The sequence below is a fragment of the Cavia porcellus genome, unplaced genomic scaffold (assembly GCF_034190915.1).
Source record: "Cavia porcellus strain 051 isolate PalLab524CR breed Dunkin Hartley unplaced genomic scaffold, mCavPor4.1 scaffold_4, whole genome shotgun sequence".
NCBI lineage: Eukaryota > Metazoa > Chordata > Mammalia > Rodentia > Caviidae > Cavia > Cavia porcellus.
The window spans coordinates 57,984,202-58,009,657 of record NW_026947487.1 but is presented as its reverse complement, the minus strand read 5'-3'; the positions used below and the strand labels follow the sequence as shown (position 1 = coordinate 58,009,657).

Genomic DNA, 25,456 nt, shown 5'->3' with positions numbered 1-25,456 from the left:
ATGACTAAAATATATTTCTACATTTTAAAGTTTTATTCATAAGTATGGAGTACTGTTATAATTCATCTCCATCAAAAAATTCTTTTTGATGATAATAAAGGCTGTAAAAGATTCTATGAATGTTAAAACCAAATATAAGCAACTTCTTTCATATCTGTTCTCCTTAAGAACAAGTTTAAAAGATTACAGAAAAAGATTGTACTAGTTGGAGACACAAGTAGCAACAATAACAGCAAAGTTTCAAACATCTTCATGGGGGAAAAGTAGTTAATTTCACAAAATTGTTGATTATGCAGATATATTCCTATAATTTTGTTTTGGAATCTCAAATGACTAACAAAATGTCAAAGTTAAGAAAGTTAAGTTCCATGGGTAACCTGGTATCAGATGTTATGTTTTAATTTTACTTGAAGATCTTTAATCCTTAGGTAAACAGTGGATTTCAGCATATTTGGAAGTGCTGTTAAACACTGATTTGTCATTCATATACTGTATTATATACTATGCTTTGGTGTGCTTAAACACCTTATATGTAGCTTAGAATTTAAAAATAAATACAGTATTTGAAATATCTTTATTTTACTTTTTCAAAATATAGAGATATTTTAATGCAATAGATTTCTGAACTCTTTGGGAGATTACCTCTTCTATTCTTCTCTCAGAAAACGTCATGGAATGTAATTGTTTCTCAAGATTGCAGCACTTTAAACGCTGCTCTTTAAGTTGCATATTTAGTTCATCTCCATTTGCCATCAAAGCATCATGGCTAATCCTGAGAGTTCTTTGCTTCTAAAGATCAAAAAGAAAAAAATTTAAACGTTTTTTTGATTGTGCTTTGAATACATTATTACAATTTTGTCAATGAATTTGCTCCTGAAAGTGACACTGTATAGTTTATTCTCCACATCATAAACAATCAGGAGATCCTCCTAACCTAAGTGTGACATGAGGAAGAAAATAAAGAGTAACTTCAGTATAAAGACACTTAATAAGGCAAACTGATCTTGTCCTTTATTTACTTCTACTTTTTGACTTTCTGATAATTACCAGTCAGGAAGCTAGCATTAGCAATGGAATTTTTTTCCTTTTTACCGTATTTATAGTGATTATACATGCTGTCTAAACTTGCTGACCACCAATATTCAAACTGCAAGGATTTGCAGTGGTAACATATAAACAGACAGAGAGAATTAGCTTAAATTTTAATATGATGAAATGAAAATTTCTAACTCAGTGTAATAGTTAACTCTTTTTCTTCTATTTATGAACATACTTTATGTTCAATTTTATAAATTTAAATGTCATATACTTCTTTTATAAATAAAAGATAATTATATTAAACTCTTTTCATAGAGAACGTATGATCACAACATGTAATGCCTCACTTTCTAATAAAAGTCAAGTAAGTCTAATGAGGCTTTCCGTGGTCATTTAAAAGAAACACGAGTGTTGGACTACCTCGGGTTAATTTTCATTAATCTTGGTATCATTAGTCTGTTTTCTTTGGACTGCCCACTTCATTGAGGTTATTGGCCTTGACATTTCAAATCTTTAAGTCATTTCCCAAGAGAGACCTGTACTATAGCAGACACTTGTTATTGTTGGTATTTAAATAAATATCTGGGGTCACTGTTGAATGAAATCAAAATAGTCGAAGTGATCAGAGCATGCAAAATCATTTTCAATTCCATTCTTAATTTCTCATTTTAGAAATTGGTTTTAACTCCATATATTTTTAAGCCCCCTTCTGTCTATCTATCTCCAGATAGTGCTGTTATTCCCCTTGCTAACTTGTCTCCTTCCATACAAACTGGCACATATATAGGAAAAGTAATTATTAGCTGGCATTTAAAGAGATTCCCACAGAAAGGAAAACACAGAGTATGGATGAAAATATTTTACTATTTAATTCAGCAGTGAATTTGGGCTTCAGATGACCCTGTGTTTTATATCAATTTACTACTTTTCTTGTCTCAGTACTTCAAAGAAAGTACTGCTTAATATAAATTCTGTTCATCTGGAATGTTTTGGAGTTCATTAATTCCAGAACCTATGTTAATTATGCAGCGCCAATAAGTAGGAACCCTCTGATGGCACATTCTTGTAAGGCCACAGTCATTGTTAAAACAACTTTGGGCAAAAACAACTTTGGGCATGAAGAAACCTAAGTACTGTCAAACTGAATTGCTAAGGTTTAAAACAAACACATTCACAGTGGACATCACAGGTACTCACATATTTTCTGATAATGGTGGTGACCAACCATATCAAACAAAACCAAATCCATGTAAAAGCAAGATTTAACAGAATGATTACAACCAATTCATATTTCTGGTCTATCTCCAGTATTTTATAAATTCTTAGAGTTGAAGATGTATAAAAATGTAGTAAAATCTTCAGTGCTATGAGCTCATAATGACTCAGAGAAAAGGAGTTAAAAATAAAATTCATGGCATGAAATGATTTATAATAAATATTTATTAAGACATTTATAAAAAGTCTAAGTGGTTAATTATTTCTTCAGCAATAAAGTTATTTACAACAATATATGAAGAGAAATGATACACATTTGCAATTTTAAAAAGCATTCTTTAAAAAATCACTTTTTAGTATTATGACCACTGTTCTACTTCAAAATACAACTAGAACAATCTTTTTGAATACTTTGTAACTAAGTGTCATAAAAGAATATCACAGTACCTCTTGAAGCTGAATAAATTTTCCTTCCATTACTGAAAGAGCATTGCTTTTTTCCACCAGTTGTTTATGAAGCCTAATCATTTCTACATTGTCTCGAATATTTGACCTTCAAAATTTAAGAAAAAACATAAAAAGAAGTATGTTGAAAGAAAAAAACTGATTGGAGTCACTGTTTCAATTAATGTTACTTAGAAAATATTTATACATTTGTGTATCAGCCACATCAGTTTTTAGATTATTTAAAAATGAACCAATAAACATTTGTGAATTCTCATAAACAAACTCAGAGTTTGAAAGGGGAGGCCTTTAACTTGTTGATGTTGTTGTGCAACAACTGATAATATGGATTTTAAATCATTTCAGTTTTTAGCATAGTAATAGTTCTACCACAAAACCTGACATTTATATTAAGGAGCACGATTCTGCTACTTTTCCCTAAATATGCAGGACAGGCATTCATCTTCATACCACTCCCTCAAAGCAAATGGTATCATAAGATTATCATTTATTGGAGTTTCCTCTTGGAGTTTAAACTTTTCACAATATTTCCAAAAAAAGTGACTTAGCATTTTATACTAATAATGCCCAAAGCTGGCATTTAAATATGTTGCAGATGTGCGTTTAGCTGTAAGAGATTACTAGATGTCCACAGGGTATGCAGAAATCCTATATGCTGCAATACTATTTTGTATTTTTTCCTACTGAGATTAAAGCAAATGTAGAATTTAACAGGAAGATCTTGTTAAAGGTTAATCATAGATCTAAATGAATACCTGTTTGAAAAGGCATTTATATTTCTGACAGAAAATGGTTTCTTGACAATATGTTTTACATTTAAAAATACTTTTAAAATTATGAAGCTTGGTTTTAGGCTCTATTTTTAAAAGAAAAAATCAATGTAAAATTTTTAAATTCAGAAAATTATTTTAGTATTAAAGTAAGTGATTTTACTTTCAAAACTTATCTAGTACACACATATTGGAAAAATTGTCACAATGCCCTACTGAAACCAGAAAATGGACTACAAAGCTCACACATCTGTAAACCAGCTGAAGACTTGAAATACTTAATTTTCCTCTTTGATACTTGAAAGTTCATTGGATTTTGGCATTGGACAGTTAGTTGTCCGCACACAGAAGATAAACAAGTCCAAGAGTCTGGATCTTGCCCAGGGTACGGTCTTAACACAATGTTAAAATAATTATGAGTCTAAAACATGTTATCTAGCAGTTCTGGGTACATATGTGACAATCTGCTCACTGTTATTTCCCTCTACATTACCTTTATTCACCAAAATATACCTATATATTTATAATATGAAGAAAATTTTAAATAAAATATCATCTTTTTCATATTGAGAGGCCAAAATATAATTTACTGATTTTCCTTCGAATTATTTGGTTTAAGAGTGAATACCATTTATTGATAGTGAATAACATTTGTTGATATGGAAAATGTTTCAAATAATTTAAAATGTTTCCTTATATTGTATGTTGTTGCTGATTTTTTTTCCTGGTGGTGTGGGGGACTGAAAACCAGGGTCTTATGAATGCTAGGCAATTCTTTTTATATTTTACTTTAAAACAGTTTAATATATTTCCAGGAAGAACCATATATATTTGAAAAATAACTATTGCTTAATATTAGGAATAATTAAAATTTCAATTCATTCATCCATGTAAGCTCATAGAATAATTTTAATTTTTAATTTTCTTCATAAGGTAAAAGAGAGGAAGCATATTTTTAAAAAAGTTCAGTTGTTTAATTGGTATATGCTTTATGGAATATTTTCCTAAACTCTTTGGAGTTTAGACTCATAATATTTAGACTCATATAATACAAGAAAAGCTACAGAACATTTTATACTAATGATGCCCAACAGTGGACATAAATAGTATTTAAACACAGCAATAATGTGAGACTTTAAATAAACAGTTGGTTTGCCACAGAATACACCCATTTTTGGACAATGTAAAACCTGCAAGTCTTTAATAATTATTTTTAAGTATCAGCTTGAGGGGTTTTATGTGTAACAGTTACTATTATAACTTTGGATTTTTTTTTGAGGATAACAATGAAGACAGAAAGATAACTTATTAAAGTAAAAGTGCTAGTCAGAGATATATAAAATACATGTATGTTCAAATCAGAAATGTGGTCTGGTCTCTAAGAAGATGAACAATAAAATCATCTCAAACCTGACAGTCATTCACTATTGCCATACAGATGAAAAACGAGCAAAGAATAACAGGGCAAATGATGAAGAAAGAGGGAAGGAGATGTCACAAAAAAGGTGACAGGAAGTATGAGACAGATGATAGGAAAGCAGGAGCTAGAGTGATTTACAAGTGCCCAGTTACAGGTTTCGAAGCCTGCGGAGCAAGGCCTCAGGTTGCCCCCTGTGAAGAGATGTAGGGCTACTGTGGGCAACATTTAAAGTGACCTACACATGATATTTTTCTTTCTTCTTCATACGCTCTGATAGGAACACCAAACATCCAAGATGAAGAAATCCTAATGGAACAATGGATGGTAAAAACAGTCCAGTGAACTCTTGACAGTCGTGTACCAATTTGTACAGGCTACAGTGCACATAGTGAAATGATTTGCAGACAGCTATCAAACACAGTAATTAAGTGCTCTGAAAAAACAAGTTTCTTAAAATTTTCAAGGGTTTTGAAAAATCATAAATGATTCAGTTAAAACAATGTAGTTTCTTGTTTTTCTCTTTTTCACTTTTTTCTTTTTATAGACACATGATTCATAATTATACTTAAATCTTCTCAAATTATGAGAAGAGCTGTTGGCCCATCTCTAGATTAAAAACAAACTGAAATAAATTAGATTTTAGGTTAAAAAAAGTAATCCAGCTCAAAATACTGTGTGCCAAGTTTCTCTCAGATAATTTGAAACAGGTCAAGCAATAAACTCAGAAAAAGGAATTTCTAATGGAAGCCTTGAAAACACTTGACTCCAGCTTTGCTACTGGGTGCCATAATAAATCCAGAAACTTAAAACCTCTGATACATTGGAGAAGGAAAAATTTTTAGTGGAGCTATGTAATGTATCGTCTAATATGAAAGCTTAAGCAGAAAAATCTTTGCTTCAGTAAAAGTTTCATATATTTCATTCCCCAGGCACTCAACTCCCCTCCTTTACCCATACCAATCTTTCATTCTTCGCTACAGTAAAGAGTGTTGAAGGATAAACAAAACAAAGAAAACAAAACAAAATGTCATGGTTTTTTGAGACTACAGTATTACAGTATTTAATACCATTTAGAAGAACAGGCTTTAAAACCCACGTTAGGCTATGAGATTCTGGGAAGTACTTAGGTCAAATATTTATTAGACAGAATACAGAGGATCTTTTTCAGTAACAGTTTTAGGTTAAACTAAATCCGGGGGCTGGGGATTTAGCTCACGGCAGAAGTGCCTGCCTTGCAAGCAGGCAGTCGTGAGTTCGATCCCTGATACTGATAAAAAGGAAAAAGACAAAAAACAAACAAACAAACAAAAAAAAACCCTAAATCTGGAGGATACACCTATAAATAAAATCAGGGTTACAAAATTAGCTTTCATTTTTTTCACACAGTGGCAGAGTAAGTGTACTGTTGACAGAAGTTTTGGTCATTCATAGCTCTTACTAGAGATATGCATGACTATCACTTGCAAAGGTGCTACTTACAAACAGGACTACTGAAGGCTGACATGAAAGTGAGTGGAGTAAGCTTCACTAAGATAGCCAGGAATTTATTTGAAAGGTAATGGTTTTGCTTGAAACTGTTACTTGAGATCATGGGTTACAACAGGGCTTGATTTAAAATAGGAAAACATTTGTTTGTGTGCTTCTTGGCCTTGGCATCATAGCTTTACACTGCCACCGCTCGCAGGAATGGAGGGGCCAGGTCTGCTGGGCTCGCTATATGCATATAATCACGTGCATATGAAAATGGAGAGGACATTCCCAAAGACTGGTTGGGGATAGGAGTAACCCAAATCCTTGCTCAGTTCTTAAGATGAATATGTTTAAGATCAAGTTCAGTGGATTTCAACTAGAGATTTATAGCAATGGGAATGGGAATCAGGAACTGTTAGTCAATATTTCAAAAAGACCAATGGGAAATGTAAATTTATCAGCAATTAAGTTGCAAAAAGTGAACCAAAGGATTATTTAATATTATCAGATGGAATGATTGCTATAATTTAATTTTTGATGCATACAAAATGAAAAATTAATTAAGATATATAGATTACTGAGTAGGCAAAATCTTTCAGAAACACCAGGTTTTCCTCGACAGAAACTGACTGTTGTTTACAGAGCAGAGAATCATTCACCCATGTCAATGTATTCATTTTACAGTTCAGGCTGCTAACTGAGCTTCACAGAGTACAGAATTTGGCCTAAGTGATGGAGGCAACACTCAAATCATTTTAAGAAGTAAATCCTTCTCATTCTTTTAAAGTGGCTTCCTTCTTCTGAGATGTTCATAAGTTTTAATATTCCTTCCACAAACATATGCAGTAACAAACTATTTACTATGAATTGTGACAATTTTTGCAGCTTATAAAAATGTTGGAAAAATATATCAAGCTGCTCTCCAGAAAAATTTTTGATTTTATTAATAATAAAAATAGAGATGAAATAAATGGTATTGGGGTACAGTAGTTACCACTGGACAAATTCTAAGATATTCAAAGCAACAGTAAGAGTTTGTTGAATATATTTTTTAAAAATGACAGATCACTCCCCTGTGTAATAATGTTTGCATGGTTATCCCTCGCCCTACTTATCCTTCCATCAGAGAACCAGATGTGCCCTCTAAATTAGAGGGCTGAGCAATCAGGCAAATCTAAATTGAGGGGCATTCTGCAAACAGCTATCAATATACTAGAAAAGTGTGGGGAACCAGTGTCGAATAAAGGAAAAGTAAAAGACTCGAAATTTAATGTGACACATGTCCCTCGGTGCATCCTAACTGAAAACAAAAAGACGTTACTAAAAGAAAAGAAAAAAAATTGCTATACAGGACATTATTAAACAATAGGGGGAATTTGGATATAGACTGTGTGTTAGACAATGCTACTGTATCATTCATTGTTAAAGAATCTGGATAGCAGCTACAAAACATAACATCCTTGTTCCTTGAGGATACTCAAAATTTACGGAGGGTAAAGTGACGTACTTAAATGGGAGAGGAAGAAAGAGAGGCGGCCAAAGGGAAGACAAGAAAGAAGAGAGGCCAGTAAAGGTTAAGTGGGAAGCAGACAGGAGGGAGAGGAGGGGAGGAGAGGAAATAGGGCTGGGGCATGAGCATGGAGACACAGACACAGGCTGCTTGCTGTGTCATATGCAGATGTGCTAAAGGGATACCAGGTATGTGAGAGGTCATTCTACTATTCTTTCCACTTTTTTTGTAGGTTTGATCTTTTCAAAATGAAAAGCTGGGGAAGAACTTAGAGTACAAGGAAGTAATCCTGTTTCTCTGCAAAGGGGAAACAGAGAGAGCCCCTCAGGCCAAGCTGTTTCTTATAATGCATGGTTGCAAAAGGCCTCTGAGTTGTAAGACTTGACAGTTCACTGTCTGCCAAGGAGAGAAGTGCAAGTCAGAGTGTCTGAAATATGTATGGGTTAAATTTCTTCTACTGGGACATGACGGCACTTAGATGATTTTTAATTAGGAAAGTAAACACTCTTAACATTTATTTAAAAACACTTGCTCAAACAAAGTTTCACATTTGGTAAATGTATAAATTTATTTTTGGAGTTGAAAAAGTCAATAAAAGGTAAAATCATTCTGATTTTAGTGTTCGTGTACATGTGTTCACTGGTTACTGCTTTGCATTTAAGACAGCCTTTTTAATAAGCAGAAAATGTGCATTTTTATATTGTTTAAATTTTAATATGGATTTTTGTTCAAAACAACACAGACATTCAGGCTACTTGTAAATGATACAAGATTTTTTGCTAATGAGGCATTATGTAGAACATATGCAAAAATCACAACTCAGTCTTCCAAAACAGACCACAACAACAGGAAAAAACATGATTTTAATAATAAAGAGCAGGACTGGGCTTTTACTTCAAAGCAATTAAGGGCTTTGGATAACCAAAAGTTTATGTCAAGCTGATGCCAAACCAAACTGGTCTATTAAATACATACTATGAAGAGTTTCTGTAATATTCTATGAAAAGGCTCTTTGCCATAAATATCAAGCACTGCCACTCTGAAGATTACAACTATGTTAGGTTCATGTTTGAGAACAAGGGGTCCAACATCCAGATCAGACTTCTAGAATTTCAAATCTGAAATAATGTATCCGTGAAAGAGAAGTTTAAATATGTTTTCCATTTTGTGAATTTTTCTCTACAGTAAATTACACCAAGTTTTATATTCTCCCAAACATATTTTCAAGTTTTTCCATTAGTCTCAAAAAATCACTGTGCTACATAAAATTTTGAACTGTGTGTAAACATACTTTTAAAAAAGACTGGGAGGCCCTATTTTAAGTTATTTTTTCAATTTCAAAAACTATTTCAAAAAACAATGTGCTTTTCTCTATAGGTATCCTTACTCTTAAGCGAGTAACATGGAAATTTTTTCTTTTATAAAATCAGTGAGATTAGGTACAAAGTGTTTACTTCTTTGGTCTATGTAACAAAAGTTCCTCTACCTATACTACTAATTTGTTTCTATTTCTAATTCTTGATGTCACAAAAAGATTGCTTTTTTTCTTTTTGTATATGTCAAAACATAAGGTATTAGTTAATCTCTTCTGTATGTATATTATGGTCTCTCTTACTGGCAATATTCATAGCAGCAAAGTATGTGTTCTCGTGTACCGCTCTCTTGCTGCTGTTGCTCTAGTCCTAGGATTGAAAGACTTTTAGATCTCCTTTTCAACTAACACTAAATGTAGCTCCAAGATAACCATGTCCATGTTGGAAAGGAAACAGTTAACATACACAGTCTTACTGTCTGGAAACTTGAGAAATGTAATAGGGAAAGCAGGCCCTGAGAACTAAATGATTTAATAAGACTGATAGGGATGATCCCCAATTTGAGCTTGGCCTATGTGAATTTTTGTATTTAGATAAGGTCTTAAATATGGCTGTTGGCAATTAGACTAAGATCACCATGTTCAGTGTTGGAGTTTGGTCCTCTGGCACTGTTCCTTACAAGGAACCATTTTTTGATTTTCCAAGAAGGCTGAGTCTAAATCAGTTCTTCCTAAGGGAACATGGCTAACTCTTAAGTATTTGAGCTGGTTTAAAGCCAGATTTCAAATTAAATCCCTTTATTTCAATGTAATTCTTAAAAATTTCATGTTTCTTTTACCCTGTACCTTTTGGGGCATATATTATTATTAGATACTGTATTAGAATTTCCTTATGTAATTATCTTTACGCATACCTTTTTAGAAACAGATATTAGAAGTTATACTATCTTTAAAGTCTTTACATATAAAGATTTTTCATATTTTTTAGCCCACCTTTTTAAAAAAGAAGTCTCAGATTATATAACTTTTCTTAGCTTCTAAATATATTACCATGTTTGTTTCGAGAGTCTGAATAGTTAGGAAACCTTACTTGGTCTTTCATATGAGATCTTGGTTACAGATGCATTATACAATTGGAAAGTGGAAACATAAGTAAAGGAAATATATCTGATTTAAAAAAAACTAAGAAATGTAGGAGGCAAGAGATATAATAACCAAATGCAATGAGTAGGCCTTTTAGATTATTATTTGAATTCTTTTTTTATTTTGGTACCAGGGATCGAACTCACAACCTCGCGCTTGCAAGGCAGGTGCTGATGCCACTGAGCTAAATCCTCAGTCCTAGTATTTGAATTCTTGAAAGCTATTTTCAGGCCGGGGATTTAGCTCAGTGGCATCAGCACCTGCCTAGCAAATGTGAGGTTGGTCCCCAGTACAAAATAACAAAACAGAACTAAAAAACAAAGCTATCTTCAGGAAAATTTGAATATAAACTGGGTATTAGAAGGTATTAAAGAATGCGCATGAATTTTTTGTTAGATGTTATAGTGGCATAGTAGCTATGTTACAAAAATTCCTTATCAGACAGGGACTCATACTGAAGTATTTATCAGTGATAGGCTATCTGACTGGGGCTAATAATTGTAATTGAAGAGAACAAAGATGAAAGGACAGAAGAAACAAGATTCATAAGGTGTTACTAGTTATTAAAGCTAGAAGATGGCTCAATATATATTACCTTCTCAGGTTTTGAGTATGCTAGGTTTAAAACGGAAACAAACAAACAAACAAACCAAGCCCCCAAAACAGGGAAAGAATGGGAAAAAGGGAGGTGACTTAGCGGGAAGCATGTGCCTAAAATACATGAGACCAACTTCAATCCTTAGTATTAGAAAAAGGAAAGGAATGAAGAAGGAATAAATATATAAATAATAACAACCCCCCCATAAAAATAATGACCAAAAAAAAAGACAAAAAAAGAATAAGCCATAAAAGCAAGAAGAAAATTCAAGAAAGAAAATGGTAAAAAGATGGATTTGATGAAAATAATATTAAAGCAAACAGCAAGTGAAAGAGAATCAAACCAAAACATGACAAAAAAGGATATGGATGAAAAATACTACACTGTCTAAAATATCAAAGATACAAAGGTGTCAAGGAAACTACTGATTGATGTCACTATAATCCACAATAATCATGTATCTCAATGCAAGTTTTGAGTATTAGGAGACATGACATCTTTTTGGGACCACAAACTGCTACCTTATTATGTAATTTACTACTTTTTAAGATTGAAAAAGCTTTATATAAGGTTGCCTTATACAGAAAGTAGGCCAACAGTTGAGTTCTTGGTAACTGTACTTCTCTCAGTAGGTAATTTTTACCTTATCAAAGTGATTATTCTGTTTTAACATACCTTTGATCTGTAGCTTGTTGTTCTCGAATCTGAAGGAGAGATAATTCAATTTCATTTTCTTTTCTCTTCAACTGAGTTTTAAGGATATCGGCCACATGCTCTAATTCTTCTATCTGGGCTTTTTGTGACTGAATAACATTTTCTCTGAAATAAAGAGCCTTTATAAGAATTTGTAGTTTGAGCAAATATTTGTGGTAGTTAAGATCGGTGCAAAGATAGTTCTTCATAATAAAGAGCAAGCAAAAGTTTAAAATTGTTTACTCTCCCTGCACACAATGAAACAGCACCTACAGTGAAAGTGTACCAGTTTGAATGTGACAATTTGGAACTACATATGGAACAATTCAAGATATTACTTTTTTACAAGATAATTCACAAGGCAATGGATTGATCTTTGGTTCACTTCAATGGAACAAGAATTGATCACCTAATTGCATACTGTACAATCTGGTCTTCAGATAATGCAAATATGCCTTTGTTCTCAAACAGTATAAGCACATCTGCCTATAATACCCAAATTAACCCTTCAGAGGAAGAAGGCAGGATATTTGCCAACATGAACTTACTGATCTCTGGCATGTGTTTATCTGTTTCATGTCTGGCGGTAGCACAGTGGGATGAGATTCAGGAAACTGGTATGAACCCTGGTTTTATGCTGATGATCAGGTAACAAGATTATGTCTAGTCTTTTATTTTCTCACAAGCTAATCATTACTGTAACTGATATTTAAAATATCAAAAAGGAAACACTTTGAGCCCATATTATTCTAAAGAAACTATCTAAAGTACGATACTTTTGTGTCATGTTCTCTTTCCTCATTCAATGTTGTTGCTTTGTGATGATCCAGGTGAAAGCCTATAGGGAAGGTGGAACCTTATCTTTTTGTGACTCACAGACCTTGAAACCATGGGGCTTTGATTAACAGCAAAAGAAAGTGAAATGTTACAGAAGTAACTTTTTTGAAACCATGATATTATGAAGAATACAGTACTGTAGAATCATGGGAAACAAAATCTGAAATCCATATGCATCTGATAAGCCACTCCTCTTTTTTTTTTTTTTTAAACTATGAAAACGATTCATTGATTCAGATTCTTCAAAAAAATTACCTGTAATTTTCTGGAAATGAAATGTTGTTTCTAAAGCTTTCCTACACTAAATAATTTGACTTTAGTCATTCTTTTGGGGTAAAATTATAATAAAGAGGTAAGTCTATAAACCCTTCCATCTATGCCATGGGATAAGATTTTCACTTCCTTTATTTTAGTAAAAACATGTCATGTAATACCTCTTATTACCCTACAGAACTAGCTCTGCATTTTAGTAAAGCAAATTATTTATACATAGTTAAATTTTGTTTACATTGAAGGAAAGGGAGGGATTAGAAAAAGACATAATCAATAAACAAAGTTCTAAAATGACCATGGAAAGCAATACATACAAATTTCTTATTTCTCCTGTGGCTTCTTCAAGTAAACTATTGCCATATTTTGTACGGATGGGTTGAACAGTTTCTGCTACATCTACATCTTGGAATTTTATACCTAAAGATAAAGTAATAAAATATGATTACAAAAGTGAAGTTGGAAAAGATCTTTGATTTGCTACCTTATGGATATTTACAGTACAATAAAATTTCTTAATAAGTACTAAGACATATGTGCTCTATAATGCAGAGAATTAGAAATACAGTGCCTCCAGGAATATTCAATCTCAGTCATAAGTAGGTATTAAATAAGATGCAGTAATACATATTGCCCATGTAACAAATGCTATGTAAACCAAATTTCCTAGAAATAACTGGATTCAATTCAAGATTTAGACCTGTAGCAATCCTGAAAGAAGTACAGTCTTTAATTTAGGTCTTTACAATGTAAACTGAAGTAATGATGAACAAAGTATTCAAAACCTTTATCTTTTGTTTCTGATAAATTTTAAACTTTACAATTAACAATTCACATTTCTTGACCCTGCATGTTTAAGTCAAATATTTCCTGTGCTTTGTTACTCCACCTCAGTGATAAAATCTGTATCTAATCAAAGGTAAATTAATAGAATTCCTTTAAATAAAACAGCTCCCTGATGAGATTAAAATATAATTTTCATTATAAAATGTTATATGTGCTGGGCATGATGGCATCCACCTGTAGTCCCAGCTTTTTGGGAGGTGGAGGCCAGAGGATTGCTTGCGTTCAGTAATTTAAAGTAAGGCTGGGCAAAATAATGAGATCCTGTCTCTTAAAAAAAAAAAAAAAGAAAAATAGGTAAGGATAGTCCCGCTATTAAGAATGAAACATACCTTCAATTTTTTTAAACTATTTTATATTTGTAGAAAATTTGAATGATTACAGTTTAAGGTAAACTATGATATATGACATGTTTTTAAATAGAGAATAGCTCAAGAAAGTATATAATAGATTCTTTTTCCTTTAGAAAAACTTTTTAAAGGTGAAAATTGTATTCTTTAAATTAACAGATAAAATTGTATTTACCATATAGGACAAAATGTTTTGAGACATGTATTGTTAAAAATAAGAACTTTAATGAGAATAACAGAACTATTTCTTACTCTTTCCAATATGTATAATATCTACTTGGCAGTCTCCATTAAAGGATAGAAAAGGCTCTGCCTAACATGTTCACATAGTTCATGTGTTAGAATTAGGCAATTATATTGTTCGGGAAGTAATGCCAATTATTAAGAAATTTCAGTAGTTGCAGAATTAAAAAGTACTCAAGACATATCTTAAAACCTAGTTTCATGGCAATTTGTTAGTGATTACATTTAAAGTGTACACACTTTTCAAAGTCTTTGTTCCACTGGTTCTTAACAATAGAAATTTTGTCGATGTAAAATCGGTCACACCTAAGCCAGTGCTTTCCATTCTTCATCCCATGGAACAAACAGAAAAAGGCAGTATCTGCACAGCAGCTTGTGGGTAAACGCTGGCAAATCTAACCTACGTCCTAGCCTCAAGGGCAATCCTGAAGAGTCTTGGATGTCATCGTTGGTAATCTTGCTCAGAGGCACTCCGAAAAACAGATTAAGAAAGTTTTCAATAGCTTTCTGAAACTTATATGCTGTGGAACCCATGAAGTGCACATGGTATGAATCACTAAGAATATGAAAGTAAGGAGAAATTTAAATTTTGTAGCTACTTTTAAAATTAAAAAATTTTTTATTTTGATACAGTCTCATTAGGTAGCATAGGCTGGGCTCAAACTTATAATTCTCCTGCCTCACTGTCCCAAGAATGCCTGGAGTATAGGTATGTACTATTATGCCCAGCTGTGTAATCTATAGGGAGAAACTATAGATCTCTTTTACGTAAATAGCAATTGATTAGTTTATCTTTTTCATCTAAAATTTAGGCATTATTTTTTATAAAAGACTTTGTGATCGCCTTGTACACTTATATTCTCCGATGGCAAAACTAAGGTTCAGAGAGAAAAACTGTTTTATTAGACTCAAAATACATTATTGTGGAGATATAATATCCTGATATCTTATCTGATATTATTATCACTTGATTTTATAAATGGGGACAATGAGGTTGAGAGGTCAAATGTTCTCTTCCATATTAAAAAAGTTAATTAATGGCAGAATGTGTTTTCTGATTTATATTTCATTATGCTTACTATGGTTATATTCACAGTCTACTGCAATCCCATATAGCTAGTAACAGTCAAGTCCTTTCATCCTGCAGCTGCTTTCTGCCTGTGTGGAGGCCTTACTGACTTCAAAGGATCTCTATCTAGGGAACAGATAGTGTTAACAGTTTGGAGAGAAAACTAAAACAAATTTTTCTCCTGTTCATATGGTATCTTTTTCTTTCTCAATGAATTGAAAGAAAGTTTTACATGATTTTGTTTTATATTTCTAAAGGTGTTTGATCTTTACATGAAGCATATTCCAAACAAAAATCAATTAGAGCTAACATTTTACTTTTCAAGTAGTTGAAAATTTCAAAACTTAAAATATTTCCTTTTAGTTCCAGTATAATAAGGTTTGTCTGTGGGTAGAAAGAACTGAGAATTTTTATTAGAAATATTTAGGATTAATAGAGTCCTTTCTGTGCAATTCAATTGCTTTGTAATTGGGATTGGCTGTATGTTTTCAAAATGAAGAAAGTGATTGAACTATGATTTTTACACAGAAGAGAACTTTTGGTGACTTGCTTCAATTTTTTTTGTGTGTATGGATAGCTCAAGTTCAGAATGATTGGGTGACTTGTCCAAGGACACTAGGTATTAAGTGCAAGAGGAAGAACCCAATTTTTTAAACCTCTGGTTATATGCACAACCTATTGCTATGCTGTCTCCACACAATGGGGAATATTTCAACAATTTTGCAAATTTTATAAAAGGTCTCCGAGTGAAGAACTTAAATGTGATCTTTCACATTTAAGTGAGAATTATAAGTCAGCATGAAAGGAATTGACTGTTACTAGCTATATGGGATTGCAGTAGACTGTGAATATAACCATAGTAAGCATAATGAAATATAAATCAGAAAACACATTCTGCCATTAATTAACTTTTTTAATATGGAAGAGAACATTTGACCTCTCAACCTCATTGTCCCCACTTATAAAATCAAGTGATAATAATATCAGATAAGATATCAGGATATTATATCTCCACAATAATGTATTTTGAGTCTAATAGGTGTGACCATATGTAGACAAATTAGATGGTCTCCTGCCTTGCCTGAATCAACATGATTTCCATCTGTAATATAAAAACAAATTCAAAATCAGCTCAGCTCAAATTTTTCTTAGTTTTGCACATTTCATATCAGCATGAATAGTTATGCTGAATGTTTTACTAAACAAATTTGAAAACAAGTTAGTGATCTTTTCTTTTTTCAACAATGGGGTCTGAACATAGGGTCTCAGACATGTTAGGCAGGCACTCTACTCTTCTGCCAGATTCCCAGCTCAATCTAGTGATTGTTAAATAAAATGATCTTCAGGACAATATTATGATTTTGTCAAAAGCAAGCCAAAAAAGGATTTTTTTCTATTTTTTTGAGGACACTTAAAATATAAAAATTATTGAAAGAAAATTGTGTATCAGTATAGAAGACAAAAGTTTAAGATTTGATGTAAGCCTCGTTTTTACCTTTCTTGGAACATTCTTGTAAGCTTGCATTTTCATTCACTTTTCTACGCCCAGTGTTAATGCGAGATTGTACGTAATTGTATGGAGTTTGCCTGTAACCATGGATTTGAAATTGCTGTTTGGCTGATATTAGTCTGTTTTTGAGGGTTTCATTTTGCCTTTCAAGCTCATGAACTTTCTCTTGCAGCTGCTCAATCATTTCTTCCATTTCCACATCTCGTCCCAGCCGCTTGGGGCCGCCACCAACCTGCTCATATCTTTTCTTGTCATTAACTAGCCGTATTAACTTGGTGGCCATTCTAGGGAAATAATAAAAAGATGAAAAGGAATGTGAGAAGTCAGCATAAAATGCATTCTGTTGAAAGGAACATAATCACTGTGAAGACTTCAGTGCAGAACCTGAATAATAAATTTCAGGTTTTGATGTAACTATTACTGCCTGTGAAGAATCCTTTGATGATAATTGAAACCACTGGGTAACAATCTGCTTTATAGCACTGACAAATAACAGTTTCCTAAGGCTTATCATTTAAGGTTAGTAAAGAGAGGACACATATTTACTCCATATGTTCTTAAAATGCAATTTTTAATGCATGACCTTATATAGGAATGCTGTATGCACTTAAATATAGTTACAGATTGTGGATGTGGTGGGTTATAGCTTCAATCCACAGTATGTTAAAACTTTTGAAAAGTGTGTTATGACTATACAGCATTTAGGTGATACACTATTTTCAGTTTCTGTAGGATTAGGACAAATTATACATATAAAATTGTTAGAATGCATAGAGGCACATATGTAAAGTCTGAATGAAACTTTTGAAACAAACCAAAATGCATTCCTAAATATTGTCTAGTGCTTAAGGAACATAAATATTTAATGGTAGAAAATAATTAGCTATAAGTATTGTTTTAATAGTACTTCAAAATTCAGGCATAAATTGTATTTCTGATACCTCAGGAGCTTATACCTTGGATTCTTTCAAGTTTTGATAAAAACTGGTTAGACAGAACAAAAGACAGAAAGGGCACATGGGGGTGATGTAATATACACACACAGAAAACAGGCCTGACAGTGAATGGAAAAATCTTGGCAAGACAAGAAAGAAAAGGTGGCTTTGATGAGAGACACAAGTTCAAGACTTTACAAAATTGGTCGCACATCTTCAATAGCTGATTCTAGTTTATAGTGAATCTATTTTTATAAAGACCCCAGACAGGAGATTGAAAATAAAAACACACTTCATTTTTCTTTAAATGGGGTTTGCTTTATTTTAGCATGGTTATGGGCAGAAGCTTTTACTTAGGAGAACAAAAGTGAAAAAAAAAATCCTTAATAGTTTTGGGATGTCACAGAACAACCTTTTTTTCCCCCCCCGTAAGCTGAGTCCTCTGTAAATGCGGTAGTAATACATGTCTATCTACACTTTTGGCTACTCGGCCTACAGCATGTGGTATCAGGGAGAGCTATGCAAAACATAATCAGTTAAGATTGTTTTCTCTTTCCCTTGAGGCACATCCATTAAGCATGCTTTATAAGAGATATAGGATAATAAAAACCAAGATCCAAGCGTACCAGAAACATTCTAGTAAAATAATCAATGGATTAGTTCCTTTTTCACCCAATGCAGAGAATGATAGATCATTGGGAAATTTGGCCAGGTATCACAGAGCCATGTTCCACCTTGTTCTTCAGTGAGGTGCTGAGCCCCTCCTACTACCCACAGCAATCCAAATGAGATAGTTAATCTATCTCTCTTTTTTTTTTTTTTTTTTTCCTTTTTATCGGTACCGGGGATCGAACTCACGACTGCCTGCTTGCAAGGCAGGCGCTTATGCCACTGAGCTAAATCCCCAGCCCCCAGTTAATCTATCTCACAATTTAATCTTTTGCTACAGAAAGACTATAACACAGAACTATAGATTAAATTCAAAACAAAGACACGGATTTAATATGAGATGGTAGTCAATGTCTAAACAAAGAGAAATATCCTAAATTTTAAGGCAAGAAAAACATCTACGGTGTCTTTAAACTCATCACATGGCAATCAAGTAAACTTTGTTAGGAAAAGTAAGATTGAATCTATTTTTGTCCAGCAATAAAAATATTTTCCACTTCAGTGTTTTATGATATTAATGGATCCTAAGTAATCTTCTGAAGATTGAGTAAACTGGCTTACACAATCTACATTTATACAAAAGCAAAGTGATGCTAATTACATCTCAGGGATAAACTTAAAGACAGTTCTACCCATGTATGTATGGCACTGTCAGTGGTGTAATACTGAGAAGGAATTTAAGAGCTTTGGGTCAATGGATTACAACTCTCAAAGCTGAGTAAAATAAAACCCCAGGAAGTTAACTGATTTGAATATATGATAGGTTAGTGGTAGAGAGGTATGAGGACTCATGCAAAGAATTTGACTCCTCGCCCAGATCTTTTCCCATTATGTAGCTCATTATTACTGTTTTTTATTTTTTGGCTAGGACAAATTACTAATGAGGTCAAAGTTGTTAATTCTTTTACTGACCAATTAGGCTTATGAAGAAAAAAATTTATAGTGATCACCGAATACATGCCTCATTCTGCCTAGTTGACATGGGTGTGCTGCTGGTGAGAATGGAATTCAGGCCAGTCTTGAAAATGGCTATTTTTGAGACCCAAAAAGCAGTTCAAAGGGTTGAACTCAACAGAGGCTTGGATTATTAAAACAAAGTCCACAGAGTAGAATGCATTGGAATTACCTCTTTAGACAAATTCTAAGCAGAAAACCTTCTTTGTTCAATGTCTAATCACACCTTTTCTAGAATATAAACAGACTTGTTTATGCTTACAAATGTAAATACATTTTGTTTTTAATATTCTGCAGTCAGAAGACAGGGAAAGCATTTCTTAATAATAGTAGTAATAATAAGTTTTTTTAGTAGTTTTTTCTTTTTTTGGTACCAGGGATCACACTCACAACCTTGCGCTTGCCAGGCAGGAGCTTATGCCACTTAGCTAAATCCCTGGCCCTTTTATAATTTTTTGAGACAAAGTCTTGCTTTGTAGTCCAGGAAGGCCTTGAACTTGCTATGTAGCCCAGGCTGGGCTCTAATTTATGGTAATCCTCCTACCTCAGTCTCTTGAGTACTTCGATTATAGGCTTGTGCCACCACATCTGCCTCTGGATAATAAAAAATAACTATGCTTGATACTATTCTTATATAATTTGTTTTTGCATATAAATCAAAAGTGACAAAATTTTTTTCCCCAGTAACAGGAAAGGTCCTTTAAAATAAATATAGAATCCAGACTAATCCAAGCAAAGTTAAATAAGTTACAGAGATTAAAGTGATGTTTTCAGCCAAGAGTGGTGGTATATGCCTGTAATCCTAGCACTTGGGAGGCAGAGGCAGGAAGACTGCTGTGAATTTGAGGCCAGACTATGCTACATATTGAGCTCATGGCAGTCTGAACTACATAGTGAGGTCTTTTCTTAGCAAAGCAAAGCAAAGCAAAACAGTGATGTTTTCAACAGTAAACCCCAAATCCTGAGGGAAAATGCATTCTACAGTTAGAATAGTTAATTACCATTTCAAAGTTTCATTTTAAAAGCATGACTTTTAGCAAACAGATGCTTTGGCCATTTACTTATTAAACTATAAATATTAAGCCAAAAGTTATTTAGACCTATGATATACTCATGGCACTCTTCATGATTAGCTCTTTTCTTTCAAATAGTAACTTCAGACAATAAATATTTGCAATATTTCTGGTTTATTATTCTAGTTTGTAAGATTTTTCATTAAAAATTCTATTTATTTACAACCTGTCTATTCCAGAAAAGGTTGAAGGTAGGGTTTTTAATTAAGTTTACAAATGTTAAGAGTCAAGTAAAAAGCTAAAAGCTTTTTATCATAACCTTTTAATTTTATCCTCTTGCTTACGGGCATGCTGTTTAAGTAAAATGTTCTCCTCATGCAAACGCAAAAATCTATCTTCTAGTTCCTCACGACTGACACGTGATACTGCCTGGCGAGATTTCATTGTCCGGGTTGTTGAAGTTTCTGGAAAAAAAAAAGCCAATGCAATTAATTGTAGGATTACTTAGAGTAATCTGTGAAAATGAAAACTGCTGTTAAAATGATCTGATGAATTCAGATTTTTCTCCTCTGTGACCTAAAATTAAGATTCCTTTAGCAAATGTTACAGCATGATTTAGATCAATGAACTGAGGTGAGAATAAAAGTCTTTATGATTATACATAGTATCAGGGATTTAGGCAATAATAGTATTGAATGCAAAATATATTTAAGTAATCATACCTTCAAAATGTAAGGTAGAACTGGGATTCAATGAACTTTCTAATTTATATGCTGAATGCTGTAAAAACTAAAGACAGAAAAGTCACTGTATCTAGGTTAGGAATCTGATAGTGTTTGCCTAACATATATGAGGCCCTGGGTTCAATACCCAGCAATTGAAGAAAAAGAAAGAATAAGTGAAAGAAACAAAAAAAAAAAAAAAAAAAAAAAAAGAAAGAAAGAAAGAAAGAAAAGAAGATAGTATCTAAAAATATTTAACCTTTATAAAGGGAAGAATTAGAATAATTTGGTGAACCAAATATGATTATGAAATTTTTCTGACCTATGGATATTAGTTTTCTAGAAAATAAACAGTAAAATTTACAAGACTGCCCCTTCAGAAAACTCCTAAAATTTAAAAACTGTCAACCAAAAGCTTAAAGATCATTTCTCTTTAAGCTATATCATATATATTTTTGGTACCGGGGATCGAACTCACAATCTTGTGCTTGCCAGGCAGGCACTTAGGCCACTGAGCTAAATTCCCAGCACCATATTATATATATTTTTAAAGGTCTTCTGTATCCTTTTACCATTTGTATACAATATCTTTTTACAGATGCTTAAATTGGGTACTTTCACATTACTGCAAAATAAAACAATTTTCAATAATCCTTCAATAAAAACAGAACAAATTGACAGAGACCAAAGTCCTATGGCGGTTACTGAGGACAAAAATTGAACTCTATAACAAAATCTAATGAATAGCTTTGCATGTTTAAAATGTATTTGTATTTCAATATCTAATATTGTCTTAAAGATCTAAAGCCAGGTTTATACATACTTTTTATTTCCAATGGTAAAATCTGTACAGTAGAATTCATGCTTTTGTGAACAAATATTTTAATCACTTTTCTGAGGTAGTCAAGGTAGCAACTTATACTAGTCTAATGAAGATTTTGTATTGGAATGTATTTTAAATTCCTAGCCTTTCAATGGCAAATGTAGTGGCATGAGAGTATGGTTGATGTATTGCTTAAACAGAGCTCTCTATTTTAAATAGTTCTTTAAAGCAAAGCTTTTCTTTCATAATGGAAAGAGCTCTTTAACTCGATGGCAGTCACTAAGTGATAAAAGAATAAAGGAAATATATATATATATATATATATATTTTTTTTTTTTTTTTTTTTTTGGTACCAGGGATTGAACTCACAACCCTGCACTTGCCAAGCAGGCGCTTATGCGGCTGAACTAAATCCCTGGTGCTATAGAAATCTTTAATGTATATTAATTTGATAAAAAAAAGTCACTATCATTTGCATAAACAAGCCATTGCAAGATACTTTACTTGAAAGGCAGTTTTAAAAAATATGGCATTTCCTCCCATATAAAATTTAAACACAAAGAAATGTTTTAATGGCGAATGTGATTTAAACCAGGCAATTCAGTTTGGAGGCTTGATACATTCTATGTAGTTTCCACTGATGTGTGGAATTTTAAAAAGATGATTTATAACAATTCTTTATCAGAACAGAGGGGGATCTTGCATTTTCTATGAGCTGTTGATAATTGATGCATGCAGTAAAATACCATATGTGTTCTAACTTTCCATCTTGTTTAGCCCAATCAAGAGCTATATAGTTACTTAAATAATTTGGTTTGTATGAGTATCAGAAACACTTTAAATGAAAGTAAAGAAATCACAGATCAAAGTTCATAACTATAATAAATAACAGCTGGCCATACCTTGTAACCCTTCCACTCCAAAGAGGTTTGGACCTATATCTTTCACAGGCAGATCTCCTGCAGTCTCATCAGCTGGACCAGACATGGCCTATCTGTGGAGAAAAGAAAATTCAAGTAAACTCTTTCCAAGTTATTACATTAACTATGCAATGGAATGAACCAAATAAAACGAATAAGGGACTAAAACTATAATGAACACCTTATTGCCCACATGTGCTGCTTGAAGAAGATGAAAGCTTCTATTCTAAAAGTAATACTACATTCAATAATGGAGGTAGTGTTTCTTTAAACAGTGTATTTCCTATAGTTTACTTAGGAAATGAGGTAAGATTATAATTTTTTTTCTCTTCTTATTCCTTTACGTGAAACAAAAACAAACTATTTAAAATTTAAGAAATATAGTTCCTCCTCTCTATGGCGCCTCTTCACAAAGCAAGCTGGCATCTTGGAAACAAGTCAGGAACTAGATTCAAATCACTGTCCTATCATTTTATAACTAGTTATGTCATGCAACCTCTTTGAGTTTCAGTTCCTTAATTTAAAACTGGAACAAATAATATTTATCTTAGAGAGTTTTCCTAAAATAAATATTATAGTAAATTGAAAACATTTAGCAAATGTGCCTGGATTGTCAAAATACTGGCATATTAGCTATTTGATGTAGCAAATGAGTGAATAGTTTCAAGTTTTGTGAAAAGAGTCCATAAGCTGACAACTGGTTTTGTTTTTTAAGGTGTCCTGCTTTTATCACCACAATGCCTAGGTTCCAAGAATTACTTACCTCAATATAAGGTTGTCCAGGTAACTGTATTAACAGTTTCTGTCCTTTATAGAGATATACCACAGTAACTTTATTTCATACATTAATATGGTGTACACAATGTTCACCATGCAAAAATAAATACAATGTTATATTTTAATTTCCACCTACCTAAAAAGTGAGATGCAAACTGCCAATGAAGATACTCTAAGGCAAAGGTTCTAAAGTTCTAGAATGTTCGCTCTAGAATGTGAAGATCAGAAAAGCAGGAAGTTCGTTATTAAATCTCCGTATTTTTGGAGGTTGGCAGGGCTATGTGAATTCAGAGAACAGGAACTCACTAAATATTTGACTAGATGATAATCAGGATCTGAAATCCAGAGCTCATTTACAAAAATGTGTATGTCCATGTGTATACAGGGAGAGGGCCTGGGAAAATGACTACTCCTTTGGGAAACACCACTACACAAAAGGTCGATTTTAGAATTCAAATGATCAAGTTTAAACACAGGTCATCTGTGAAAACGACTGCTTTTCCATTAATGTGTAAGTTCATTTTACAGTAATGATGATGATAACATTTAGTGAATGGTTTTTTTTTTTTTTTTTTTTTTTACTGGTACCAGGGATCGAACTCATGACAGCCTGCTCACAAGGCAGGTGCTTATGCTGCTGAGCTAAATCCCCAGCCCCTAGTGAATATTTTGTGATGAGGTTGGGAGTGTTCAGGGTGGTATGGTTGTAGACTTACTGAAAGTTTTCAATGCTTACAATAGGCACTGTTAAGTGCTGTACTTAATTCATTAATATGAGTTAATTAGAAAACCTTACAGTATCTTGTGAGATTGTTAGTCAAATAATTTCTTCAAACAAGGAAGCTGAGAGGTAACTTGCCCAAGGATACTCACCTAGGAATTAGTTATCTGGGGATATTTGGTTGTCACAACTGGAAAGGAGAAGAGTTACTGGCCTTTAGTAAGTAGATGCTAGGAATGAGGATAAACCTCCTACAGTGCATAGGATCCACGACCATGAGTTATCTGGCCCAAAATGTTAACAGTTTAAAAAGTTGAGATACTCTGCACAATACTTCAATGCCTCTCTAACACTGTCTCAAGCTTTCCCTCCTTACTAATTAGTCTCCAAGTATAGGGTACTCCTTTGCCCTAGGCCATCCACCGTTATCCTGATTGAGGTCTTTGCGTTGACAGATCCTCAGTCTTTGGAGCTCAGGCTTCTAAGGCTTTTCCTGACCATACTGTGTTACTGTAGCTTTCTTTCTAATTTCTTCACGGTTTATTTCGTTTATGATAGAGCAATGGCCTCTATCTAAAATTATCTCATTTATTAACTAGTTCACTGTCTCCACTAATAAAGTATAAACATCTTGAGATGAGTATTGTCTTGTTCAGAGTTACTTGGAAATAGTGGCTACCGCACGGTGAACGGCAACATTAATATTTACTGAATGAATAAATGAATACAAGAAAACAGAAACTAAAATGGTAAACAAAGTCTTTACCTTTAAGACGTTAACAGGTTGTAGGTAGTAGACAATAAATATATAAATATCTAAGTAGGTAACAATAAATATATAAGTAGGTAACAATATGTAACTCAGGAGGTATAGGGTCTACCAATCAATTCTGAGCCCTGGATAAATGGCCGATCTGGTTAAGGATGACAGCTCTCATCAGGTATAGTTTATGGTTGGGACTCAAGATTTCAAATCGGTTCAGAGAGTGAGGAAAAGGATGAGTTGTGATACAGGCCTGAGAATGGAGAGATGTCTAGGGCTGGGCTGCTTTTCCCGCAGTAATTCCAGGGCCTTCCGCAGGTGTAGAGCAGACCCCATATCCCTGGACGGTGTTGCAGTAGGAGTGCTTGCCAATCTCCATTTACCCTCATCCTCACCCAGGGTA

At 33.2% G+C, this 25,456-nt stretch overlaps 1 protein-coding gene across 5 annotated transcripts in view; it reads right to left on the bottom strand.

Annotated features, from left to right (window-relative positions):
• Positions 1-25,456, bottom strand: part of Rpgrip1l (RPGRIP1 like) — a 106,826-nt gene that overhangs the window by 81,210 nt on the left and 160 nt on the right. For 3 of the 5 annotated variants that reach the window (XR_010046923.1, XM_063247095.1, XM_063247094.1), the window contains exons 2-8: positions 22,775-22,866; positions 20,647-20,791; positions 16,742-17,040; positions 13,059-13,161; positions 11,617-11,760; positions 2,701-2,806; positions 643-789 (exon numbers count right to left, since the gene is read on the bottom strand). Coding sequence is in view for 4 of the 5 variants with exons in the window: in XM_063247095.1 (XP_063103165.1) it covers positions 643-789; positions 2,701-2,806; positions 11,617-11,760; positions 13,059-13,161; positions 16,742-17,040; positions 20,647-20,791; positions 22,775-22,859 (1,029 nt within the window). In the remaining variant the exon portion in view is untranslated. Of the gene's footprint in view, positions 1-642; positions 790-2,700; positions 2,807-11,616; positions 11,761-13,058; positions 13,162-16,741; positions 17,041-20,646; positions 20,792-22,774; positions 22,867-23,705; positions 23,730-24,442; positions 25,439-25,456 lie in introns of those variants that run through there. The other 2 variants (XM_063247096.1, XM_063247097.1) reach the window with 2 other exon arrangements.